At 39.8% G+C, this 22,764-nt stretch overlaps 1 protein-coding gene across 1 annotated transcript in view; it reads left to right on the top strand.

The window, feature by feature from the left end:
• The window catches only part of LOC306847493 (collagen alpha-1(XIV) chain-like), a gene marked incomplete at its 3' end in the record, with an annotated part of 75,419 nt that overhangs the window by 24,273 nt on the left and 28,382 nt on the right, over positions 1 to 22,764 (top strand). The window contains exons 11-19 of the mRNA XM_079381434.1: positions 200 to 329; positions 10,889 to 11,034; positions 12,823 to 12,952; positions 13,043 to 13,182; positions 13,249 to 13,375; positions 13,490 to 13,629; positions 20,091 to 20,235; positions 20,323 to 20,370; positions 20,666 to 20,808. Coding sequence (XP_079237560.1) covers positions 200 to 329; positions 10,889 to 11,034; positions 12,823 to 12,952; positions 13,043 to 13,182; positions 13,249 to 13,375; positions 13,490 to 13,629; positions 20,091 to 20,235; positions 20,323 to 20,370; positions 20,666 to 20,808 — 1,149 coding nt within the window. The remainder of the gene's footprint in view (positions 1 to 199; positions 330 to 10,888; positions 11,035 to 12,822; positions 12,953 to 13,042; positions 13,183 to 13,248; positions 13,376 to 13,489; positions 13,630 to 20,090; positions 20,236 to 20,322; positions 20,371 to 20,665; positions 20,809 to 22,764) is intronic.

The raw sequence follows: 22,764 nt of genomic DNA, 5'->3' as shown, positions 1-22,764 counted from the left end.
CAGTATGTGTTTGTGTTTATACTTAAGATTTTCAGTAATGTGAAGCGTGCCACTTTTGAGCACATTTTGGCTGGCCTCAATAATAGAAGGCCTCATGGTGTATCATTTTGAATATCCATCTGTGAATGTGAGTTTAGGTGAAATAGTGAAAGTCACCGCTGTGCATCCATGTATGTGAATGTGGTGTGTGTGTGTGCAGGTAGTGGTGAACGGTGACAAGAACTCTGTGGTATTGAGATATCTGAACTCTCTGACGGAGTATCAGATCACTGTGTTCGCCATCTACAGCAACGCAGCCAGTGAAGCGCTGAGAGGCAGTGAGACCACCCGTGAGTGTGTCTGATCTGCTATCACAGCTGATCTGATAATTACATCTGATCTCTATAATCACATTAGATTTATTATCACATCTGATCTATATAATACAAATAGATCTGTTAACATACGTATATGATCTGTTAATACACTGTCTGATCTATAATCACATCTGATCTATTATCACATCTGAGCTATTAATACGCCATCTGACATATATTCACATCTGATCTATTATATGTGATCTGTTATTACATCTGATCTATTATTTTGTTAAATGATAATTTGTGCTTGTCTGATCTGTTACAGTTTTTCTCGATTGCTTAAACACATTTCTTGAAATTATGCCTCTTTTTTGCAAAACTCTAAACACAAATCCATAACTCCTAACTCAATTCCCCAAACTTCCTATATTCAGGTCAGAATGAAGCTCTCCACTCAAAACAACTCAATCTTGCTGAAAAACCAAACTTTGCTCTCAGACATGACACACAAACCCTCAAAAACACGCACACTACAACAGTTTTACACACTGATGAGATAAATTCAAAACAATACTACAAAAACCAGTAATAATTGTGGTACTCCCCAAATGTTTTATTCCTCAATTTAATGTAGTGTAGAGTACAGTACAATACTGCAAACAACAAAAATAATTATTCTGCCCCAGTATCCCATCTTTGGTCTGGGACAGGCCAGAGAACCTCTTCAGCATCACGGGCTATACTGGCCCTGGCCAGGCAGCGGGGGTAAAATCCTCTTGCATGCCTGATGTCCTTGTGTCGTTGTTCACAAACAAGATAGGCTAAATGCTTAGTCCTGTTGTCAATATAACAGTGCACTCTGTTAGTATTACCTGATGTAAACTATGGCAACAGTTTGGATGACAGTTACTGTACTGAAATGCAGAAGGCTGCACTTCTTATGCATGCCATAGATCCATTTCAAAAGTACAAATGTACACATTACTGTATGTGGGATATTGATTGAAAAAGACTGGGTATGATTCACAGTTACACTTTTACTAGTGGTCTGACCAAAAAACAAAACAAAAAACACACACGCATTACAAGGGCATTGTGAAATAGAAAAGAAAAAGAAATATGTGCACAAAGGCGAAAAAAAAAATTAGGAAGTCCACTATCAGAATTTGTTACTCTTGTGTTGTCCTCTGTATATATATGCTTTCCAGTTGAAGGTTGATGAGATGTACCTTTGAGCTATTTCAGAGAACTGGTTCTTCATTGGTTGATCTATATTCTCTTCATTATTGAAAGTCAAGATTTACTTGAACAATTCATGGCAAATTTATTAAAAGTCTAATAGAAATGTGTAGAAAATATGCTTGACAGTGTATGACAACTACATCAACCATTTTGCATTTAATGACTTATACGATGAACTATGTCTAGATGTTTTGAGGGGTAAGACTATAGCACAGAGAACTGTATAATAAATTTTTTGCAACATGGCAATAGTAAATGATAATGTAGGAAACCAAAGACAAATGTACATAATCAGTTGCATGAATGTACCAAAGCAATCACAACTTGTTCAAAAGAATGATAAACTTTTTATGATGTGCACAATTGACTAGATGATGTGGAGGTTGAACAAGTAGCTTTAAGAATTTCATTTCTGATCTGAGAAATGCACCAAAGCGACTGAGAAAAACTGTAAGCTGACTTTGGCCCTTTTATCCCCATCAAAGTTTCTGATTGATGTGTGATAACTTTAGACTCCTAGTCAAGTCAAGTTACCTTTATTTATATAGCGCTTTTAACAATACAGATTGTGTCAAAGCAACTGCACAATATCAAAATAGGAAAATAGTGTCAATAATGTAAAATGACAAGATTAAACTCTCAATTTTCAGTTAAAGGCATTTCATTATTGAATTCAGTGATGTCATCATCCAGCTCAGTTCGTTTTAAATAGTGTCTGTGCAATCAGGTCGACGATATCGCCAGAAATGAAGTGTCCCCAACTAAGCAAGCCAGAGGCGACAGCGGCAAGGAACCAAAACTCCATCGGTGACAGAATGGAGAAAAAAACCTTGGGAGAAACCAGGTTCAGTCGGGGGACCAGTTCTCCTCTGGCCAAACGAACCAGCAGTTCAATTCCAACTGCAGCAAAGTCAGATTGTAAGGGCTCAACTGGTTCCAGTGGTCTTTTCCCGATGCTGTCTAAGTGGCGGGGTCCTCACTGGGGATCGGTCTCTGGGGCTCATCTAGGTGTCCTGGTCTCCGCTGACGTTCAGGGCCGTAGAGGTCATATCTGGGTGCTGATCCACCATCTGATCTGGATACGAACTGGATCTGGTGACTGCAGTAACCTCGAATAAGAGAGAAACAGACTAATATTAGCGTAGATGCCAATCTTCTTACGATGTAACGAGTACATCGTGTGTTATGGGAAGTGTTCCCGGTTCCGGTTGACCTAATCAATGCAGCCTAACAATCCTTTAACGGATTTGAATATTAGAAGCATATTAGTGTGTTATGTGTATGCCAGCTTAAAGAGATGGATCTTTAATCTAGATTTAAACTGACAGAGTGTGTCTGCCTCCCGAACAGTGTTAGGTAGATTGTTCCAGAGTTTGGGCTCTGCTGTCCGCAGTTGATTTTGATATTCTAGGTATTATCAAATGGCCAGAGTTTTGATATCGCAGCGGACGTGAAGGACTATAATGCGATAAGAGCTTGCTCAAGTACTGAGGTGCCAAACCATTCAGGGCTTTATAAGTAATGAACAAGATTTTAAAATCTATACGATGTTTAATAGGGAACCAGTGCAGTGTTGACAGAACCGGGCTAATGTGGTCATACTTCCTGGTTCTAGTAAGAACTCTAGCTGCTGCATTTTGAACCATTTGTAGTTTGTTTATTAAGCATGAAGAACAACCGCCCAAAAAAGCATTACAATAATCTAACCTTGAGGTCATAAACGCATCAATTGACATTGATAGCATAGGTCTCAGTTTAGATATATTTTTAAGATAAAAAAAGCAGTTTTACAGATGCTAGAAACGTGGCTGTCAAAGGAGAGATTGCTATCAAATAGCACACCTAGGTTCCTGGCTGATAACGAAAAATTTAAAGAGCAGCCATCAAGTGTTAGACACTGTTTTAGGTTATTACTTTTGGGGGTTTTAGGTCCGATAATTAACACCTCTGTTTTTTTTAAATTTAGCAGTAAGCAATTACTCGTCATTCAGTTTTTTATATTGACTATGCATTCCATAAGTTTCTCAATTTGGTGTGTTTCACCGGGGCTCAAAGAAATATAGAGCCGAGTATCATTAGCATAACAGTGAAAGCTAACCCCGTGTTTCCTGATGATATTTCCCGAGGGTAACATGTAAAGCGTGAAAAGTAACGGCCCTAGTACTGAGCCTTGAGGTACTCCATACTGCACTTGTGATCGATATGATACCTCTTCATTCACTGCTACGAATTGATGGCGGTCAGATAAGTACGATTTGAACCATGCTAATGCACTTCCACTAATGCCAACAAAGTTTTCTAGTCTATTCAAAAGAATGTTGTGATCGATAGGGTCGAACGAAGCGCTAAGATCCAGTAGCACTAATAAAGAGATACAACCACGATCAGATGATAAGAGCAGGTCATTTGTAACTCTAATGAGAGCAGTCTCAGTACTATGGGATGGTCTAAATCCTGACTGGAAATCCTCAGATATCATTTTGCTCTAAGAAGGAATATAATTGAGGATACTACCTTTTCTAATATCTTTGACAAAAAAGGGAGATTCGAGATTGGTCTGTAATTAAGTTCAAGTTTATTTGTATAACGCTTTTATAACGCAAAGCAGCACTACAGGAAATTAAGTTTCCACAATATATTTATATATTGTAGAACCTTAATATATTTAACTTATGGCAAAATTTGGTAATTCTGTATGTTGTCTGAGCGTTAACATTAACATCCCGTGGTAACTAGGAATTACAGAAGCTTCAGTCTGGATCCAACCCTTAAATGATCTGAGATGACGGACCACCTGAGAAAAGATAATGCCAACCCCTCAGAGGACCTCAGAGGATGGAGGCAGAAACAGAGAAATAAATAGAGACATAATTAGCGTATCTGCTGTTCCATCTAAGCAAAAATGATTTGTTCAACCCAAGCTATAGAATAATAATAATGTACATTTGATCAGATATAGCTGCAGTACAAGATTATAAGATGCATTATGTGAATGCTTGGCTAAAGAGATGTGTCTTTAATCTAGATTTAAACAGATAGAGTGTGTCTGAACCCCAAATGTTATCAGGAAGGCTATTCCAGAGTTTGGGAGCCAAATGTGAAAAAGCTCTACCTCCTTTAGTGGCCTTTGCTATCCTAGGTACTACCAAAAGTCCAGAGTTTTGCGACCTTAGGGAGCAGGTTGGATTGTAGCGTGGTAGAAGACAAGTTAGGTACAAGCTAAGGGCCTTATAGGCAAGTAATAATATTTTGTAAATGATACAGAACTGAATAGGTAGCCAGTGCAGAGACTGTAAAATTGGGGTAATATGATCATATTTTCTTGACCTGGTAAGAACTCTAGCCGCTGCATTTTGGACTATCTGTAGCTTGTTTATTGAAGATGCAGGACAACCAGCTAACAGTGCATTACAATAGTCCAGTCTAGAGGTCATGAATGCACGAACTAGCTTTTCTGCATCAGAAACAGGTAGCATGTTTTGAAGCTTGACAATGTTTCTAAGATGGAAGAATGCTGTTTTTGTAACATGGGAAATATGATTTTCAAAGGACAAGTTGCTGTCTAATATAACACCCAGATTTGTGACTTTAGAGGACGTAACAGTGCATCCGTCTAGTTGCAAATTGTAATCCAAAAGATTCTGTGTAATGTTTTTTTGGTCCAATAAGTAATATCTCTGTCTTATCTGAATTTAATAGGAGGAAATTATTGGTCATCCAATCTTTTACATTTTTTACACAATCTATTAGCTTAGATAGTTTAGAAGTTTCATCTGGTCTTGTTGAGATATATAGTTGAGTATCATCAGCATAACAATGAAAACTAATCCTGTATTTTCTAATAATATTACCAAGAGGCAATATGTATATTGAAAATAGCAGAGGACCTAGGACAGATCCTTGTGGTACTCCATACTTTACTGGTGATAATTGAGATGACTCCCCGTTTAAATGAACAAAGTGGTAGCGATCGGACAGGTAGGATCTAAACCATCTTAAAGCCTACCCTTGAGATGTTGTCCGACAGAAGTTCCGCTCCGACTCTGCTGGGGTGCAGGCCATCAGCACGGAAAAGCCTAGGATGCTCCCAGAAAAGATTCCAATTATTAACAAAGAGCAGTTTCTGTTCTTTACATTTACATTTATTCATTTAGCTGACGCTTTTATCCAAAGCGACTTACAATTGCTATATATGTCAGAGGTCGCACGCCTCTGGAGCAACTAGGGGTTAAGTGTCTTGCTCAGGGACACATTGGTGTCTCACAGTGGATTCGAACCCGGATCTCTCACACCAAAGGCATGTGTCTTATCCACTGCGCCATCACCACCCTGTGATGACCATGACAATAACCATTCGTTTAAAGCAAAAAGTCTACTGAACCGGTCCTGACATGATTGTCGTCGCGGGCTGTGCTGCGTACCGATGTGCTGCGTACCGTCTCGATCAGGCTCCTGAAGTCCCTCTTCAGTGTCTCCATCTGCCGTAGCTTGGTGTCGTTAACCCCCGCGTGCACGACAGCACCGATGCTCTCATCGCCCTTCAGGATCGCGGGTATCTGCGCAGAAACATTGAGAACACGAGCACCGGGGAAACAGTGAGTGTGCACTTTACCTTCAGCTAACGTAGCATGGATGTGCCGGACGATGGAGTCTCCGACGATCACAGCGTCGCGTTCCGTCTCGCAGAGGGGAGCGAAGCTGTTCCGGGTGGAGATCTCGAAAAAATTTTTTTTTAATGAGAGGCTTAATTACAGCCAATTTAAAGGTTTTGGGGACATATCCTAATGACAGTGATGAATTAATAATAGCCAAAAGAGGATCTATGACTTCTGGAAGCAGCTCTTTTAGTAGTTTAGATGGAATAGGGTCTAACATACATGTTGTTGGTTTAGCTGATTTAACAAGTTTATACAATTCTTCCTCTCCTATAGTAGAGAATGAGTGAAATTGTTCCTCAGGGGATCTGATGCGATACTGTAGCTGACGGCTGCATGGTTACAATGTAATCAATGTGTATCTATTTTGGAAGTAAAGTAGTTCATAAAGTCATTACTGCTGTGCTCTTGGGAAATGTCAACACCTGTTGATGCTTTATTTTTTGTTAATTTTGCCACTGTATTGAATAAATACCTGGGGTTATGTTTGTTTTCTTCTAGAAGAGACGAAAAGTAATCAGATCAAGCAGTTTTTAATGCTTTTCTGTAGGATAGGGTATTTTCCCACCAGGCTATACGAAATACCTCTAGTTTAGTTTTCCTCCAGCTGCGCTCCATTTTCCGGGCTGCTCTCTTTAGGGCTCGTTATACCATTATATATATATAATGGTATAACGCAGTTTATAACGAAAAGAGTCCAACACCGTGGTATAATGAGCACATATAATGTGCTCATTATACCACGGTGTTGGACTCTTTTAGTTTCGTTAAAACTCTATTCGTATGTGACGAATAAAAAAATCTTGAATCTTAATCTTCCTTAAGCGTAAAGGAGAAACCGTATCTAAAGTGCTAGAAAAGAGAGAGTCCATAGTTTCTGTTACATCATCAAGTTTTTCTGCGCTGTTGGATATGCTGAGGAATTTAGATAAATCAGGAAGATAACTTGCAAAGCAGTCCTTCATGGTAGAGGTGATGGTTCTAGCATACTTGTAACAAGGAGTAGAATTTACAGTTTTAGCTATATGGAGTTTACACAAGACGAGATAATGATCTGAGATATCATCGCTTTGCTGCAGAATTTCAACACCACTAACATCAACTCCATGCGACAGTATTAAATCTAGAGTATGATTTCGACAATGAGTAGGTCCTGAAACGTGTTGTCTAACCCCAATAGAGTTCAGAATGTCTATGAATGCTGATCCTAATGCATCTTTTTCATTATCAACATTTATATTAAAATCGCCAACAATTAAGACTTTATCTGCAGCCAGTACTAACTCCGATAGAAAATCAGCAAATTCTTTAATAAAGTCTGTATGGTGCCCTGGTGGCCTGTAAACAGTAGCCTGTACAAACATCACAGGGGATTTATCATTAATACTTTTTTCTCTGAATAATGTTATATGAAGCACCATTACTTCAAAGGAGTTATACTTGAAGCCTGTCTTCTGAGAAATACTGAAAGTATTGCTATTAATTGTAGCAACACCTCCCCTTTACCTTTTGGACGTGGCTCATTTTTATATCAGTAATCTTGGGGGGTGGACTCATTTAGAGTAATGTACTCATCTGGTTTTAGCCATGTTTCTGTCAAACAGAGCAAATCTAGATTATGCTCATTGATCAAATCATTTACAAAAAGCGCTTTCGTAGAAAGGGACCTGATATTCAGTAAGCCAAGCTTTATCAATTGTTTCTCTGCGTTATACATTTTTCATTTGTTGAACATCAATTAAATTGTTACTCTTACTTTGGTTTGGATGTTTTCTGTATTTTCTAGTTCAGGGAACAGACACAGTCTCTATAGTGTGATATCTGGGTGAAGGAGTCTCTATGTGCTGACTTCTGTGACGTGAGGCGGCTAGCAGACGGTCGGTTTAGCCAGTCTGTCTGCTTCCTGACCTGGGCCCTAGTTAGTCAAGTACGAACTCTAAAGCCCTATTCAGACGGGATTAGTTTTACAGGGGTAGATGGGGTAGTGTAATTTTACCACAGGGCGTCTGTAATATTAATGGCCGATTCGCACGGGATTAGAAATCTCAGTAAAACTATCAGAAGTGGGAGGGGTAACTCGATTTATGCACTGCCGTCACCTGCCTGTCGTCACGTGCGTTTTATGTTACTTCCTGAATGCAAGTACTCTTCATTGTTCGGTAACAGTAAACATGCTTGAGATGGTTTAGACAAGACGAGTGATGCTCTGAGTGATTGACAGGAGGAGGCTTGACTATGTAGAACTGCTGTGTGTGATAAGAACTCGCTGTCAGAGAGAGAGGAAGCGTAGCTGGTATTGTTTTACTAATCCTGCATCGTTTTAAGTTGAAAAGAATTGAGGTTTGCCACTGACTTGTCCCTCTGCCTAGAACGCAACGGAAAGCTTCTTCAAGCACCTCCATATTTGAAAAACCGCAGAAAATGATGGAATATTTACGTATATTTTTACAGCTGGTCTATTTGCATGGGATTAGTATTACATGAGGTAATTTCTCCGCACCTTTTTACAGAAGGTAAAAGTCGCCATAATCTTTACTGACATACGCATTCGGACGGGACTAAAATAACTAAGAAGCTCTGGTAATAATTACTGTACCCCACATTTCCATGTAAAACTAATCCCGTCCGAATAGGGCTTAAGACTATGTGCCATATTTCTAGAGAGAAGAGCGGCAGCACCCCAGGAGGGATGAACACCATCTCTTTTCAACAGGTCAGGTCTGCCCCAGAAACTCGTCCAATTGTCTATAAAGTCTATGTTATTCTGCGAGCACCACTTAGACATCCAGCCATTGAGTGACGACAGTCTGCTATGCATCTCATCACCCCGGTAAGCAGGGAGCGGACCAGAGCATATTACAGTGTCTGACATCATACTTGCAAGTTCACACACCTCTTTAACATTATATTTAGTGATCTCTGACTGGCGAAGTCGAACATCATTAGCGCCGATGTGAATAACAATCTTACTGAATTTACGTTTAGTATTAGCCCGCACTTTTAAATTTGCCAAGATGTCAGGCGCTCTGGCTCCCGGTAAACATGGGACTATGGTGGCTGGTGTCTCTATTTTCACGTTCCATACAATAGAATCACCAATAACTAGAGCACTTTCATCAGGGGAGAACCTGTTTGATGTTCTGATCGGAACGGAAGAGCGGTGTTTTGAATCCTGGTAGTGGGAGACAAAGAGGAATAGGATGAGAAAATAACAATTTAAGGGGATGAGGTCAAAGGTAATTTGTTCCTGATGAAATATAAAGCACTATAGTTGAGCATGTTCTTGTGCATGGAATGATCATAAGGAAAGCTGCCTGCAGGCTCATCTACAGTATTTTTTGCACTACTTATACATTACACTTACAGTACATAGTAGCAGTATTTCAGATGAGAGGACTTTCACTGTTCTTTGTACTGTAACTACTGTAGCACACTCCCTCAAACTCATAACTGTTCAATTGATTTGTAGCCAAGTAATTTTTACATGTATTTGTGCAGAACTGAGAGTCAACTGTCGAGGAGAGGCAGAGAAAGTCTTTCGTCAGAAGACTTAGAAACTGCTATAGTATAACAAATAAGGATATTACCAATACTGTAATGCAACTTAGCAGAGGAGGCAGAATTTATGTATTTATTGCTGTACAGTAACTGATAGTATATTCCAAAGTGTGTTTACTGTATATTCAGTTGTACATATGTACTTTTCTCTTCTAGTGCTATTCATCTATTGTAAGATAACTTTACAGTAGTGTAATGAAAGTAAACTTTTCTTCAAATTTATTGGTGAATTGTACTGTATCTGCACAACTCTATTTATGCTGCAGACTGTAACAGACATTGAATAGTAATTTGTTTCCTGTTTCCCAAAAGGAGGTTTTTGTAACAGTGTTTTGAATTGATCTCACTAGTGTTCTCTAGTCAGGAAAATAGTCTGAGTATTTGACAGGGTTGTGTTTCATCTGAGGCTAAAGATTAGATTCTGACAAAAGAGAACATTTTCACTCAAATGTTTGACTTTGACCCGAAAGTTTGAAGTTTGCACAAGTTGGTGTGTAGTTTTGAGATTGTGTTTATAGTTGTGAGAAAAGGGGGAATTGTTTCATGAATTGTGTGTTAGCAATCGATAAAGTTATATTTTACCACTTAAACATCAGAGCGTGAAAGTAAGATAGAGATTCTTGAAGCTACACGGAGCTACAATCACAAACCTCTCAGCAGCACGACAGACAGGAACAGACAGAAGCAATCGAGAGCCCAACTCAACAGAATGTCAGTCCACTAGCGTTTCCTCTTGGGTAATTGTGTGCTAATTGAGCTCAAACTGTGCAGACTTGAGAGAACAATATTGAATGCTAGTGTTTCTAAACAAGCACATGGTGTAAGCACTGAGAAATGTAGGGATTTGTGTGTAGAGTTTTACAACAACAGTTCACCAAATCTGACTCGTGTCAAAGCAGGGGAATAGCGTTTATAGTTTAGGGAAATGGGCGTGCTTTTTGAAAAATGGCGTTATGGTTTTGAAATTTTAGTTCAAAAGCCTGATTATAGTGTTTTAACAATTGAGTAAAACTGTAATACTCACCTGACCTGTTTTATGTGTCTGATATACACATCTGATGTGTTATTTCATGCTGAACTGATTGATTGTATATGTCTGATCTGTTTTATTGTTTTGTTGTGTTTGTTGGTCAGTGGCACTGCCGACGGTCAGTGATCTGGAGCTGCATGACATCACTCACAGCACCATGCGTGCACGCTGGCGAGAGGCAGAAGGGGCTTCTGGGTACATGATCCTGTATGCGCCTCTGACGGAGGGCGAGCCCGCGGACGAGAAGGAGGTGGAAAACACACACACACACACACACACACTACAGGTCCTCTCACACCGCGTACGAATGTCTAGTGTGACGATTTTAACTAAAATCAGTCTACGACACCCGACTGGAACAAGCATGAATGCAGATGCTCTCAGATTTGTGAGTATCCCTAACTAGTGGGCAGTGCTGGGGTAAACGCATTACTAGTAACACGAGTTATATAATCAGATTACTTTTTTGAGTAACTAGTAAAGTAACACATTACTTTTTAATTTAGAAGGAAATATTACTTTTCAAATAATTACCTCCAGTAAGCTCATGTATTGAGTGACAGCTCTGGTGTTGAGAGAAATCAGGAGTAAGTGCAGAGTGTTGTGTGTGAACATGATCTTACTGTAGTTCTAGACTAAATATCTGCATGATCTTACTGTAGTTCTAGACTAAATATCTACATGATCTTACTGTAGATCTAGACTAAATATCAACACGATCTTACTGTAGTTCCAGACTAAATATCAACACGATCTTACTGTAGTTTAAATATCAACATGATCTTACTGTAGATCTAGACTAAATATCTACATGATCTTACTGTAGATCTAGACTAAATATCAACACGATCTTACTGTAGTTCTAGACTAAATATCAACATGATCTTACTGTAGATCTAGACTAAATATCTACATGATCTTACTGTAGATCTAGACTAAATATCAACACGATCTTACTGTAGTTCTAGACTAAATATCAACACGATCTTACTGTAGTTCTAGACTAAATATCAACATGATCTTACTGTAGATCTAGACTAAATATCTACATGATCTTACTGTAGATCTAGACTAAATATCAACACGATCTTACTGTAGTTCTAGACTAAATATCAACACGATCTTACTGTAGTTCTAGACTAAATATCAACATGATCTTACTGTAGTTCTAGACTAAATATCTACATGATCTTACTGTAGTTCTAGACTAAATATCTACATGATCTTACTGTAGTTCTAGACTAAATATCTACATGATCTTACTGTAGTTCTAGACTAAATATCTACATGATCTTACTGTAGTTCTAGACTAAATATCCACATGATCTTACTGTAGTTCTAGACTAAATATCTACATGATCTTACTGTAGTTCTAGACTAAATATCTACATGATCTTACTGTAGTTCTAGACTAAATATCTACATGATCTTACTGTAGTTCTAGACTAAATATCAACATGTATTTACTCATCTCACCTGCACTAAAACACATTCAGTGTTCCTCAGAATCAATAAAAACAGTCAAATACAAACTCAGAATATTATACAAACCTGTGATAATTAAATGTTAAATAACACAAATATCCTTTATGTATTTAAACCCATTTTATTAACGAATGTCTTTGCTGCTGACCTTCAATGATCCAATTCAATCATACTAATAAGCAGAAATGACACATTTGTGTTTGATTGTAGTTATTGCTGAATAGTGTTGAACTTTCTTCTCCTGCGTCATATTCTTCGTGATTAGTTTGAGCGGCGCCCTCTACTGTACAGACCTGAATCTACACTTCCTTCATTTCATTTCACTTTTGGTGTGAAAGGGCTTTTACATTTGTAAAAGAATAACTTTTTATATTAAAAACAAAAAAGCACGACCTGCCCAGATTAAAAAAGTAACTCAAAAGTAACACAACACATTACTTTCTATAAAAAAGTAACTAAGTAATGTAATTAGTTACTTTTTTAGGGAGTAAGGCAATATTGTATTGCATTACTTTCCCCAACACTGCTAGTGAGTGTGTGTTTGTGTTTACAGGTTAAAGTGTCCGACTCCGTGACTCAGGTTGAACTGGACGGTTTAACTCCTGCGACCGAATACACGGTGACCGTTTACGCCCTGTACGGAGAGGAGGCCAGTGACCCCATGACCGCGCAGGAGACCACGCGTGAGTACAAACCCCACCAATACACGACAGAAACACCTATGTGTGCTAAATACTAGCTGGTAACATCATCCGTCTGACTCTCGCTCTCAGTCCGTCTGACTCCGGCTCGTAATCTGCGCATCTCAGACATCAGTCACAGCTCCGCTAAACTCTCGTGGGATGCAGCGTCTCGTAAGGTCAAAGGTTACCGCATTGTTTATGTGAAGACGGACACTGTGGAGACCAATAAGGTAAGAGCGCATCAGCCACTGTGAACTGAATTGTTTTGGCGTGTCTTTGACCTTTGGTAACCTCAGGTGGAAGTGGGTCCGGTCACCATGCTGTTGCTGCGAAACCTGACCTCTCTGACGGAGTACACCATCGCCATCTTTGCACTGTATGACGAGGGACAAGCAGAACCGCTGACGGACAGCTTCATCACCAGTGAGGACACACATGTTCATATATTCAAAATCACATTAAAACCTAATAAAAATGCAAAAAAAAAACATACAATAAAGTAATTCTATTTCAAATGTGTGTGTGTGTGTGTTGTAGGTGAGGTTCCTCTGCCGCTGAATCTCCGCAGCAGTGAGGTATCCACCGATAGTTTCAGAGTGATGTGGCAAAACGCCGCGTCTGACGTCTCCTCCTACAGACTCACCTGGAGACCCGCGGCAGGAGGAGAGACCAAAGAGGTGCACACACCTGTCTGTCTCTCTGTCTGTCTCAAATTCAAATGAGCTTTATTGGCATGACTTGCACAGTATTGCCAAAGCATTGTCCATTACATGAATAAGGAACAAACGATTATATAATATAATACATAGAACAAGAATAGATCTGTAAAATAATTATGTAAATATGTTTGTTTTTTCCCACAAACAAGAACAATAGAAAAGACATTGTTAAAAAAATAATAACATAAAATAAATAAATATTAATAAAATAAATAAATTAATTAAAAAACGCCTTTGTACAACATGTAAGAAATGATCTTGCTCCAGTTTTGTCCACTGGCTGATAGTCTTCGTTTGTGGCAGGCTGATACATATCTTGCTGCTGTTGTGATCATTTTGGAATTTTCTCCTAAAATGTGACTTAATTTTTCTGCATTTGGTAATGCCATAAAATGTGGTTTAATTAGTTGTAATTTGGTGAAATATGCAGCTCTAATGTTGTGATCGTAATCACAGTGCAGTAAGAAATGTTTCCTGTCTCTGTCTCTCCGTCTGTCAATTCAATTCAGCTTTATTAGCATGACTGTGTAACACAATGAATGAAGGATGCATTTATATAGCGCTTTATTGTGTATTGCTGTACACCCAAAGCGCTTTACAATCATATAGGAGGTCTCTCCTCAACCACCACCAGTGTGCAGCATCCACTTGGATGATGCGACGGCAGCCACAGCACAACGGCGCCAGTGCGCTCACCACACACCAGCTACAGGTGGAGAGGAGAGAGAGAGAGAGCCAATCAAGTGTATGGGGATTATTAGGAGGCCATGATTGACAAGGGTTACACCCCTACTCTTTACGAGAAGTGCCATGGGATTTTTAATGACCACAGAGAGTCAGGACCTCAGTTTAACGTCTCATCCGAAAGACGTTGCTTTTTGACAGTAGAGTGTCCCCGGCACTATACCGGGGCGTTAGGACCCACACAGACCACAGGGTGAGCACCCCCTGCTGGCCTCACTAACACCTCTTCCAACAGCAACCTAGTATTCCCAGGAGGTCTCCCATCCAGGTACTGACCAGCTCAACCCTGCTTAGCTTCAGTGAGCAACCGGTCTTGGGCTGCAGGGTGATATGGCTGCTGGATAATGTTGCCAAAGCATTAATATATATATATATATATTTAATAATAATAATAATAAATAATATCCATCTAAATAAATGAAAAGATAAAGTAAGTCAGTTTGAAGTTAATCATGTGTAACATCTAACATTGTGAATGGTTAATACATATTTAGCAGCTAGTGCAGCTGTTATCAAGTCTGCTTTATTGTCAATTCTTCCACATGTACATACAGAGAATTGAAATTGCGTTACTCTAAGACCCTTGGTGCATACAGTTAACATTAAACACTGACAGTAGACGTTCAAATACAGATAAATACAGTTTAAACATATGTACATACAACTATACAGCTATACAAATGAGGATATTGTAGAAAAAAATAAGAATTAGATCGATAAAGTGGCATAAGGCGCCTGGCAGATAGAGTGCAAAACCAGTTAAAAACAACACTGTAGATATATTTGTAGTGCAAAAGAGCTTATCAGTCTGAGGACATTGTAGAAAAATAAAAAAAGAGAGATAGATAAAGTGCATAAGGCACATGGCAGAATAGATGGAGTGCAAACCAGTTGAATGTACAAAAACAAAACTGTGCAGATTTCTTTTGTTTTGTTATGAGTGTAGTGCAAGAAGAGCTTATCAGTCTGTTAAAGTGACAAGTTGAAGTGACTGTTCGGATAGTTTTTGTCAGACTATCCGAAGAGGTAATTTGCAGTCAATGTTGGATGGGTAGTGATCAGCTAATGCTGCACAAGTGACAGGTGCTGGTCACAGTTTGTTGGTCGGTGGGGGGGGGTCAAAGAGTCAGAGTTCCTAGTGTGTTGCTGTGTTAAATGGGGGTGAAAGAGGGGAGGGGGGGCAAGGAACGGGAGGGAGTTCAGCTTCCTGACAGCCTGATGTATGAAGCTGTCCTTCAGTCTGCTGGTCCTCGCCTGGAGACTCCGCAGTTTCCTCCCTGATGGCAGCAGACTGAAGAAGCTGTGTGTCGGGTGGGTGGGATCACCTGCAATGCGGAGGGCTTTGCGGGTGAGACGGGTGCTGTAGATGTCCTGGAGGGAGGGGAGAGAGACACCAATGATCTTCTCAGCTGCTCTCACTATGCGTTGAAGTGACTTGCGGCAGGATGCGTTGCAAGCGCCATACCACACAGTGATGCAGCTAGTTAGGATGCTCTCGATGGTGCCTCTGTAGAAGGTGCACATGATGGGGGCCGGGGCTCTGGCTCTTCTGAGTTTGCGGAGGAAGTAGAGACGCTGCTGTGCTTTCTTGGCCAGTGCTACAGTGTTGTTAGTCCAGGAGAGGTCCTCTGTGATGTGCACACCCAGGAACTTGGTGCTGCTCACTCTCTCCACAGTCTCACCGTTGATGGTCAGAGGGGCATGCTGAGTGTGTACTCTCCTGAAGTCAACAACAATCTCCTTCGTCTTCTCCACATTCAGAGAGAGATTGTTGTCACTGCACCACCCGGCCAGGCGGCTCAGCTCGCTCCTGTAGTTTGTCTCATCTCTGTTGCTGATGAGACCCACCACAGTCGTGTCATCCGCAAACTTAATGAAATGTGGAGGGCAGTGGTGATGGCATCATCGGTCGAGCGGTTGGACCTATATGCAAACTGGAAGGGGTCCAGTGAGGGGAGGGGGGGGGGGGGCACAGACTTGATGTGGTGCATGACTAGCCGTTCAAAGCACTTCATGAGGATGGGAGTGAGTGCTATTGGTAGTCATTGAAGCAGGATGGAGATGACTTCTTAGGGACTGGAATGATGGTGGTAGCTTTGAAGCATGTGGGGACAACAGCCTGATTTAGTGAGATGTTGAAGATGTCTGTGAAGTTATCATCTTCTTCAAGTAAGAAGGGCATTTTCTCAGTATCACGAAGTTCAGTAAATGATGGGATCAGGGCTTCAAATCTGGGGAGAAATGTTTCCCTCACATTGTGATATTTAGGACAAATCAGCAGAAAGTGTTTCTCGTCCTCTATTTGCTGTTGATCAGTGTCTACAGATCCTCTGCTCTCGCTCTGGCCATGTTTGTCTGTCTTCCTCTCTCCATTTCTAAATCATGCTTACTTCATCTGTATTTGGAGAGGATTTGTCTTTAAATGGTTTAATCAATAAATAATTGGCAAATTTAGTGGTTCTGTTTAGGGCTGAGTAGCATTGGAGTTTATTTTGAAGGTCAAAGTGTATTTTTAGAGATTCATCGTGAGTGTCTTTTTAGATTTTTGTCAATAATGGTTTTGGGGTTGAAGCTGTATTCAGCGAGGAGCTGGGTTTTATGGACTAGCTGAAGAGCAAGTGTTTCGAGGATGAGATTCTGCTGAGGTTTCATTGGCGAGGAGGGCTTTATATCGGATTGAATCAGGATCAGATTGATGGAGGTGATGCCAGAACTGAACACATCTCTTCTGGATCTCAATCTTCAGTGGGTATAAACCTAATTCAGCTCTGCGGGCATCATTGGACGTACCTCAATGGACCCCTAAAATGTTTTGATAATTTCTAGTTGTAGTTTTTCTATTGAAGGTTTATCGCAATTTTTTAAATTTATTATTGGTCCCCAAATTTCACTCCCGTACAGTAGAATTTGTTTAACCCTCTGGGGTCTGAGGGTGTTTTGGGGGCCTGGAGAACTTTCGACATGCCCTGACATTTGTGCTTTTTTTCAGTTGCTTATAAAAATATAAATGTCTAAAGTCTAATAACACTGTAAACAGCACAAACTGGGCTGCAATAATATGTTAGCAGCATTTATGTACATGATTGTGTTTTTGAGAAATCAACGTTTATGCGTGGTTAGTGAAAAACTAAAATTTTGAAGTAACTGAAATAAGACACATACAGAACAATTGTTCACAAGACTTTTGAGAACTGGATCTTGTAGCCTAGAATTTTTGCTTCAAAATTATGTGAAAATCATCTTGTTTATTTGCTCACAGAAAACAATACATTGATTTAAATTTTTAAAGACATGTTTTGTGATAGAAAGCGTATATGCGAGGGAGTGGCAATGGTCTTGAATATTAAGTGATTCTCACCTGAGAGACAAAGGGCCCTCCCCTAAAGCTGCTAATGGCCCATCAGTGTGACTGTGACTGAGGCAGGTAAGAGAGAGACTGAAAAAATGGGTGTGACTCTGGGTGTGAAATTTTATTTACAACACAGTAAAATCAAAACATACATAATGAAGGTCAAAGACACATTATTGTGCACACTGATCTGACCACAGAGATGTGAACAGACTTTGACTCGTTCCTGCAACAGATTCTGTTCAACAAGTGAAACAAATAAATCACAACTAATCATACCTGATATATATGTGTTATTTACGTGTTTCTTTCCATGGATTCATGAAGAAAAAACATAATCAGTAGTCAAGGATCTTGTTTTACCATAGAATATCAGTGTAGTTGACCATCTGATGTTGCTGCAGCGAGGAAAACAGTTGGAAGAGACTGAAAGTCAGCAGGATTCATCATCTGTGGTGCAGGTGTCTGATTCAATAAAATACAAACAACCAAAAAAAGAGAAAACATTTGTGAGCATGTTTATATCAGGAGCATCTATATATCTATATGTATATGTATATAGGTTTTGTAGCCATAGACTCATGCATGCTTTGTATTATCGTAAAAAAAAAATATATATTTTTGAGAAACTAATTTGTTTAGTATGCTATTAAAATCTATTTTTGAACAAAGTAGGCTATTAATCATAAACATGTTCTAAACATACTTAGACTCGTAGCATTCATCATGTTACAATGTACTCTCATATTACTTTTATTGTTTTATATAGAGCAAGAAAACATACTCGCGCCATAAGAAATTTAAATACAATGAATTGCCCATCATATTCAAAATGTTTTACTGGATTTCAAACATTTTAGTCAGGAATTATAGTTTGGGGAAAACCCAACTATGATTTTGTAGTCATATAGCCATCCTGAACATCATGTATGATTTTATACTATAGAAGATATGATTCTGCAGCCATAGACTCACGCATGCTTTGTACTATAAAAGGATGTACTTCGTACTATAAAACATATATTTTATATCTGAGAACTAATTGTTATTAAGCACGCTATTAAAATATATAATAATAATAATAATAATAATAATAAACATGGTCTAAACATTCTTAGATGCGTAGCGTTCATCGTGTTGTAGTTTGGGAAAAACCCAACTAGTAATGTGTTCAAGTTTATGTCACAATAAGTGAAGTGACATATTGCCAAGTATGGTGACCCATACTCTGAATTCGTGCTCTGCATTTAACCCATCCAACGTGCACACACACAGCAGTGAACACACACACACACACCGTGCCTGGGCCGAGACTCGAACCCACAACCTTTGGATTACGAGTCCGACTCTCTAACCATTAGGCCACAACTTTCCCTAATAACACGCTAACAAATGCCAAACATCGATCTTCTCTACTGGATGAACTCTTGTTCTTATTTTGAGGGAAATCCAGCCTTTACTCAGCGCGTCTTCTTCCAGAAACTAACAGTATAGCAGTGATGAACTCTTCACTCCTGACTCTTTGTTTATGTTGGGCGTCTCCAAGCGCGCGGATCACGTGGTTATTTACATGTGAACACGAGGGGGGCGGGATCCCATTAAAAATAATGAGTTAGACTGGACAGACTGAACATCATGTTGGTTTCATACGGATTACTTTATCACAGAATGTTTGTTTTCGATATGACTGACTTAATTTGAAAGTAGACACTTCAGGCTTTCTATAGAGATAACTCATGTCTGTGTGTTGAGTATTTGCTGAGTTACACTTCATTTTAGTGACTCGTTTCTGAAAACCGTTCACGGAGATGGAGAAGACAGAGAGCGCACCCTATTTGTTTTCTTTATTCTTCAAAAGCACAAAGTTTAGTTGTTATTATGAGTGTATACAAATAAAAGTAATAAGTAGTGAATCCATGTTTTAATTGGTCATTTTAATTGGCCAAACCGTGATTTGATGGCATAAAATGCCTTCCGGGTCTTCTCATTCAAGACCTTCACAGCCAGACTGAAGCCCCCTGATGCAGAGATCTGGATGTAAGTGTAGCTGGTGCTGTGCTCCAGGACTTCTCCTCCGTAACTGAACTGGTATCTGCTTCCCTGAGACCTGGCCTTCTTCTGGAACACCATGACTCTGGTTTTGTCCAGGTTGACCGTCAGAGCCCATTCCTCACAGTACTGTTCCAGCAGGGCCAGGCTGTGCTGGAGACCCTCGGCTGTCTGTTTGTCTCTCTCTGTCTGTCTCTGTGTCTGTCTATCGTCTGTCTGTCTATCTGGCCATCTGTCTCTGATGTCTGCCTGTCCGTGTCTCTGTGTTTGTCTTCAGGTTCTCATCAATGATAACTCCAACTGGTTTGTCATCACTGGTCTGAAGCCTCTGACTGAATATGAAGTTTCTCTGTCTGCGATCTACAGAGACGAGTCTGAGAGCGATCCGGTGGAGATCAGCGAGGCCACAGGTCTGACTTCACGTGCTCCTTCATGATGCCCAGTGCTGCCTGAATATTGACCAGAATCACAGACTTTAATGTGTTTTTTCTCTCTAATTGTGTTTGAAGTTGCCAGAACAACAGTTACGACGACGACCGTCAGAACGACTACAGCCGGTAAAATCTCTCATGTGTTTCCAGCACTTGTCATCAGTGCTTTTCCTGTGTCAGAAACGCTCTCCGGCGGTTGCTTACAGACGTGTTCATCCATGCGCAAAATTCTCCAACCTTTCATCAACCTTCAGAACAGGAGTTGATGACAAAGTCACTATGGAAAACATTGCAAAAATTGATTGTTCATTTTGATGGCCACCGAAACATAGGAAAACCCTGAATGTGCTCCGATGTTCATGGCTTCTGTTCATTGTTTGCGTCTCTGTGTGTGTGTGTGTGTGTGTGTGTGTGTGTGCAGTGCAGCGTCTGGCCGTCAGGAATCTGCAGCTGAGCGATGTGACGACCTTCAGCATGCGTGTATCGTGGGATCCGCTGGGTCCAAACGTGCGTCAGTACCGAGTGTCATACATAAGTACACGAGGAGACCGCGCCGAACAGACGGTGAGGGTCTGAATCTGACTCCATCCTCTACTACATTATAACCTGAATATTGACACTGCAAATTGTGCTGATTTAAATGCATTTTCACATGATAAATGTCTCACGACAGTCCATGGGCCAGCTTTACTAACAGAATGCGCCAGCCAAATTAGTTGATTATCTGATCGTGCTCCTCCCGAACCTTAAAACATCATATTGTGTTTGTCGTTATGATTCAAGATTTTTATTCGTCTCACACACAATTATACAGAGTATAACCAGCAGTGAAATGTAAGTCAGGTCCGCTCCATGAACAGTTATATGGAATACAATTATATGGAATACAAACACAAAGAATATACATAAATATAAATAAATAAATAATAAAAATAAATAAATGTGCAGGACAGTATTTTCATGAATCTGGTCCATGCCTTTCTGGTTAATCACCACTAGAGGTCACCCACTCACCGCATGGACCCTTGCACTTCACTACAATCCCCATCATTCATTGCACTGACGACACACACAGCTGTTTTCACTGATTACACAGCTGATCACCCTAATCACTCAGGCTTTATAAACCATGGACTTCCTCTTGCTAGATGCCGAGTATTGTATTGTGTTTATCACTTTCATAGCGATAGCTACTCTACGGAGCCCAAGTCTTAGTCTTAGTCTTAGTCTTAGTCTTGCCTTATGTGTTCTCTTGTGTTTTGATTCCTGCCCATGTTTTCTGGATTTACCCTTTGCCTTGCCATTCGGACTCTATTTGCACCTCGATTGGATTATTGCTCTCGTACCTGGATTTCCCTTTCTGTCAAACCCTTTGGATACTGTACGCCGATCGCTGACCACGCCTGTTCACTTGAGTACTCTTCTGTCTTGCCCTCTCTATACCTGATTGCTGTTTGTTCGACCCTGCCTGTTATTGACCATGCCTGTAAATAAAAGCTTGCACTTGGATGCGCACGTCTCACGTCTTGTTCGTCCCGTTACAGGTATACTGTACACTTAAGTAATAACATAAGCAGGAATGTGCAAACAGGTTGTACAGCGTCTTTACATAGCAGCAACACGAATGGTAGAGAATTATGAATAACTTACTGATTATTAGTGATTATTTAAATGGAGTCATGTTGATGTTATGAGACCGAGTTCGAGTTTAGGAGCCTGATGGCCTGGGGAAGAAGTCTCTCAGTTTTTGCCATCATGCTACGGAAGCACTTACCAGATGGCAGCAAAGTGAAGAGACGGTTACGTAAATGAGTTGCGTCTGTGTTCTTTTAATTGCGTGTTGTCAGTAAATCACACGCATAAATTTCCACGCCCATTGGTGCTGTTTTGGAATTGCTCTCTCTAATTTGCCCTGTTTAATAAACCTGGCCCTATGTGTACAAAACTGGATGAATTGTTTTTGATCCGTGACGCGTTCAGATGTGATCCGTCACGTTTAACCTCAGCAGGTCTCAAATGCTGTAACCTCACTAAAAGTGACCCTGGAGCATAAAACCAGTCATAAGGGTCATTATTTTAAATTGAGAAATGATTTGTTTTTAAAATCATCTGTAAGCTGAATGAATAATATTTCCATTGATGTATGGTTTGTTATGATCGGACAATATTTGTCTGAGATACAACTATTTGAAAATCTGGAATCTGAGGGAGCAAAAAAATCTAAATATTGAGAAAATCTCCTTTAAAGTTGTTCAAATGAAGTTCTTAGCAATGCATATTACTAATCAGAAATGAAGTTTTGATATATTTACAGTAGGACATTTACAAAATATCTTGATGGAACATGATCTTAATATCCTAATGATTTTTGTCATAAAAGAGAAATGTATAATTTTGATCCATACAATGTATTGTTGGCTATTGCTACAGATATACCTGTGCTACTCATGACTGCTTCTGTGCTGCAGGGTCACATTTATGTTATTTACAGAGATTGTATGTTACAGTGATTTTCAAAGA

Source organism: Barbus barbus (assembly GCF_936440315.1).
Source record: "Barbus barbus genome assembly, chromosome: 27".
Taxonomy (NCBI): Eukaryota; Metazoa; Chordata; class Actinopteri; order Cypriniformes; family Cyprinidae; genus Barbus; species Barbus barbus.
The sequence above is the reverse complement of the archived record's forward strand: the minus strand, read 5'-3'. Positions and strand labels throughout refer to the sequence as shown.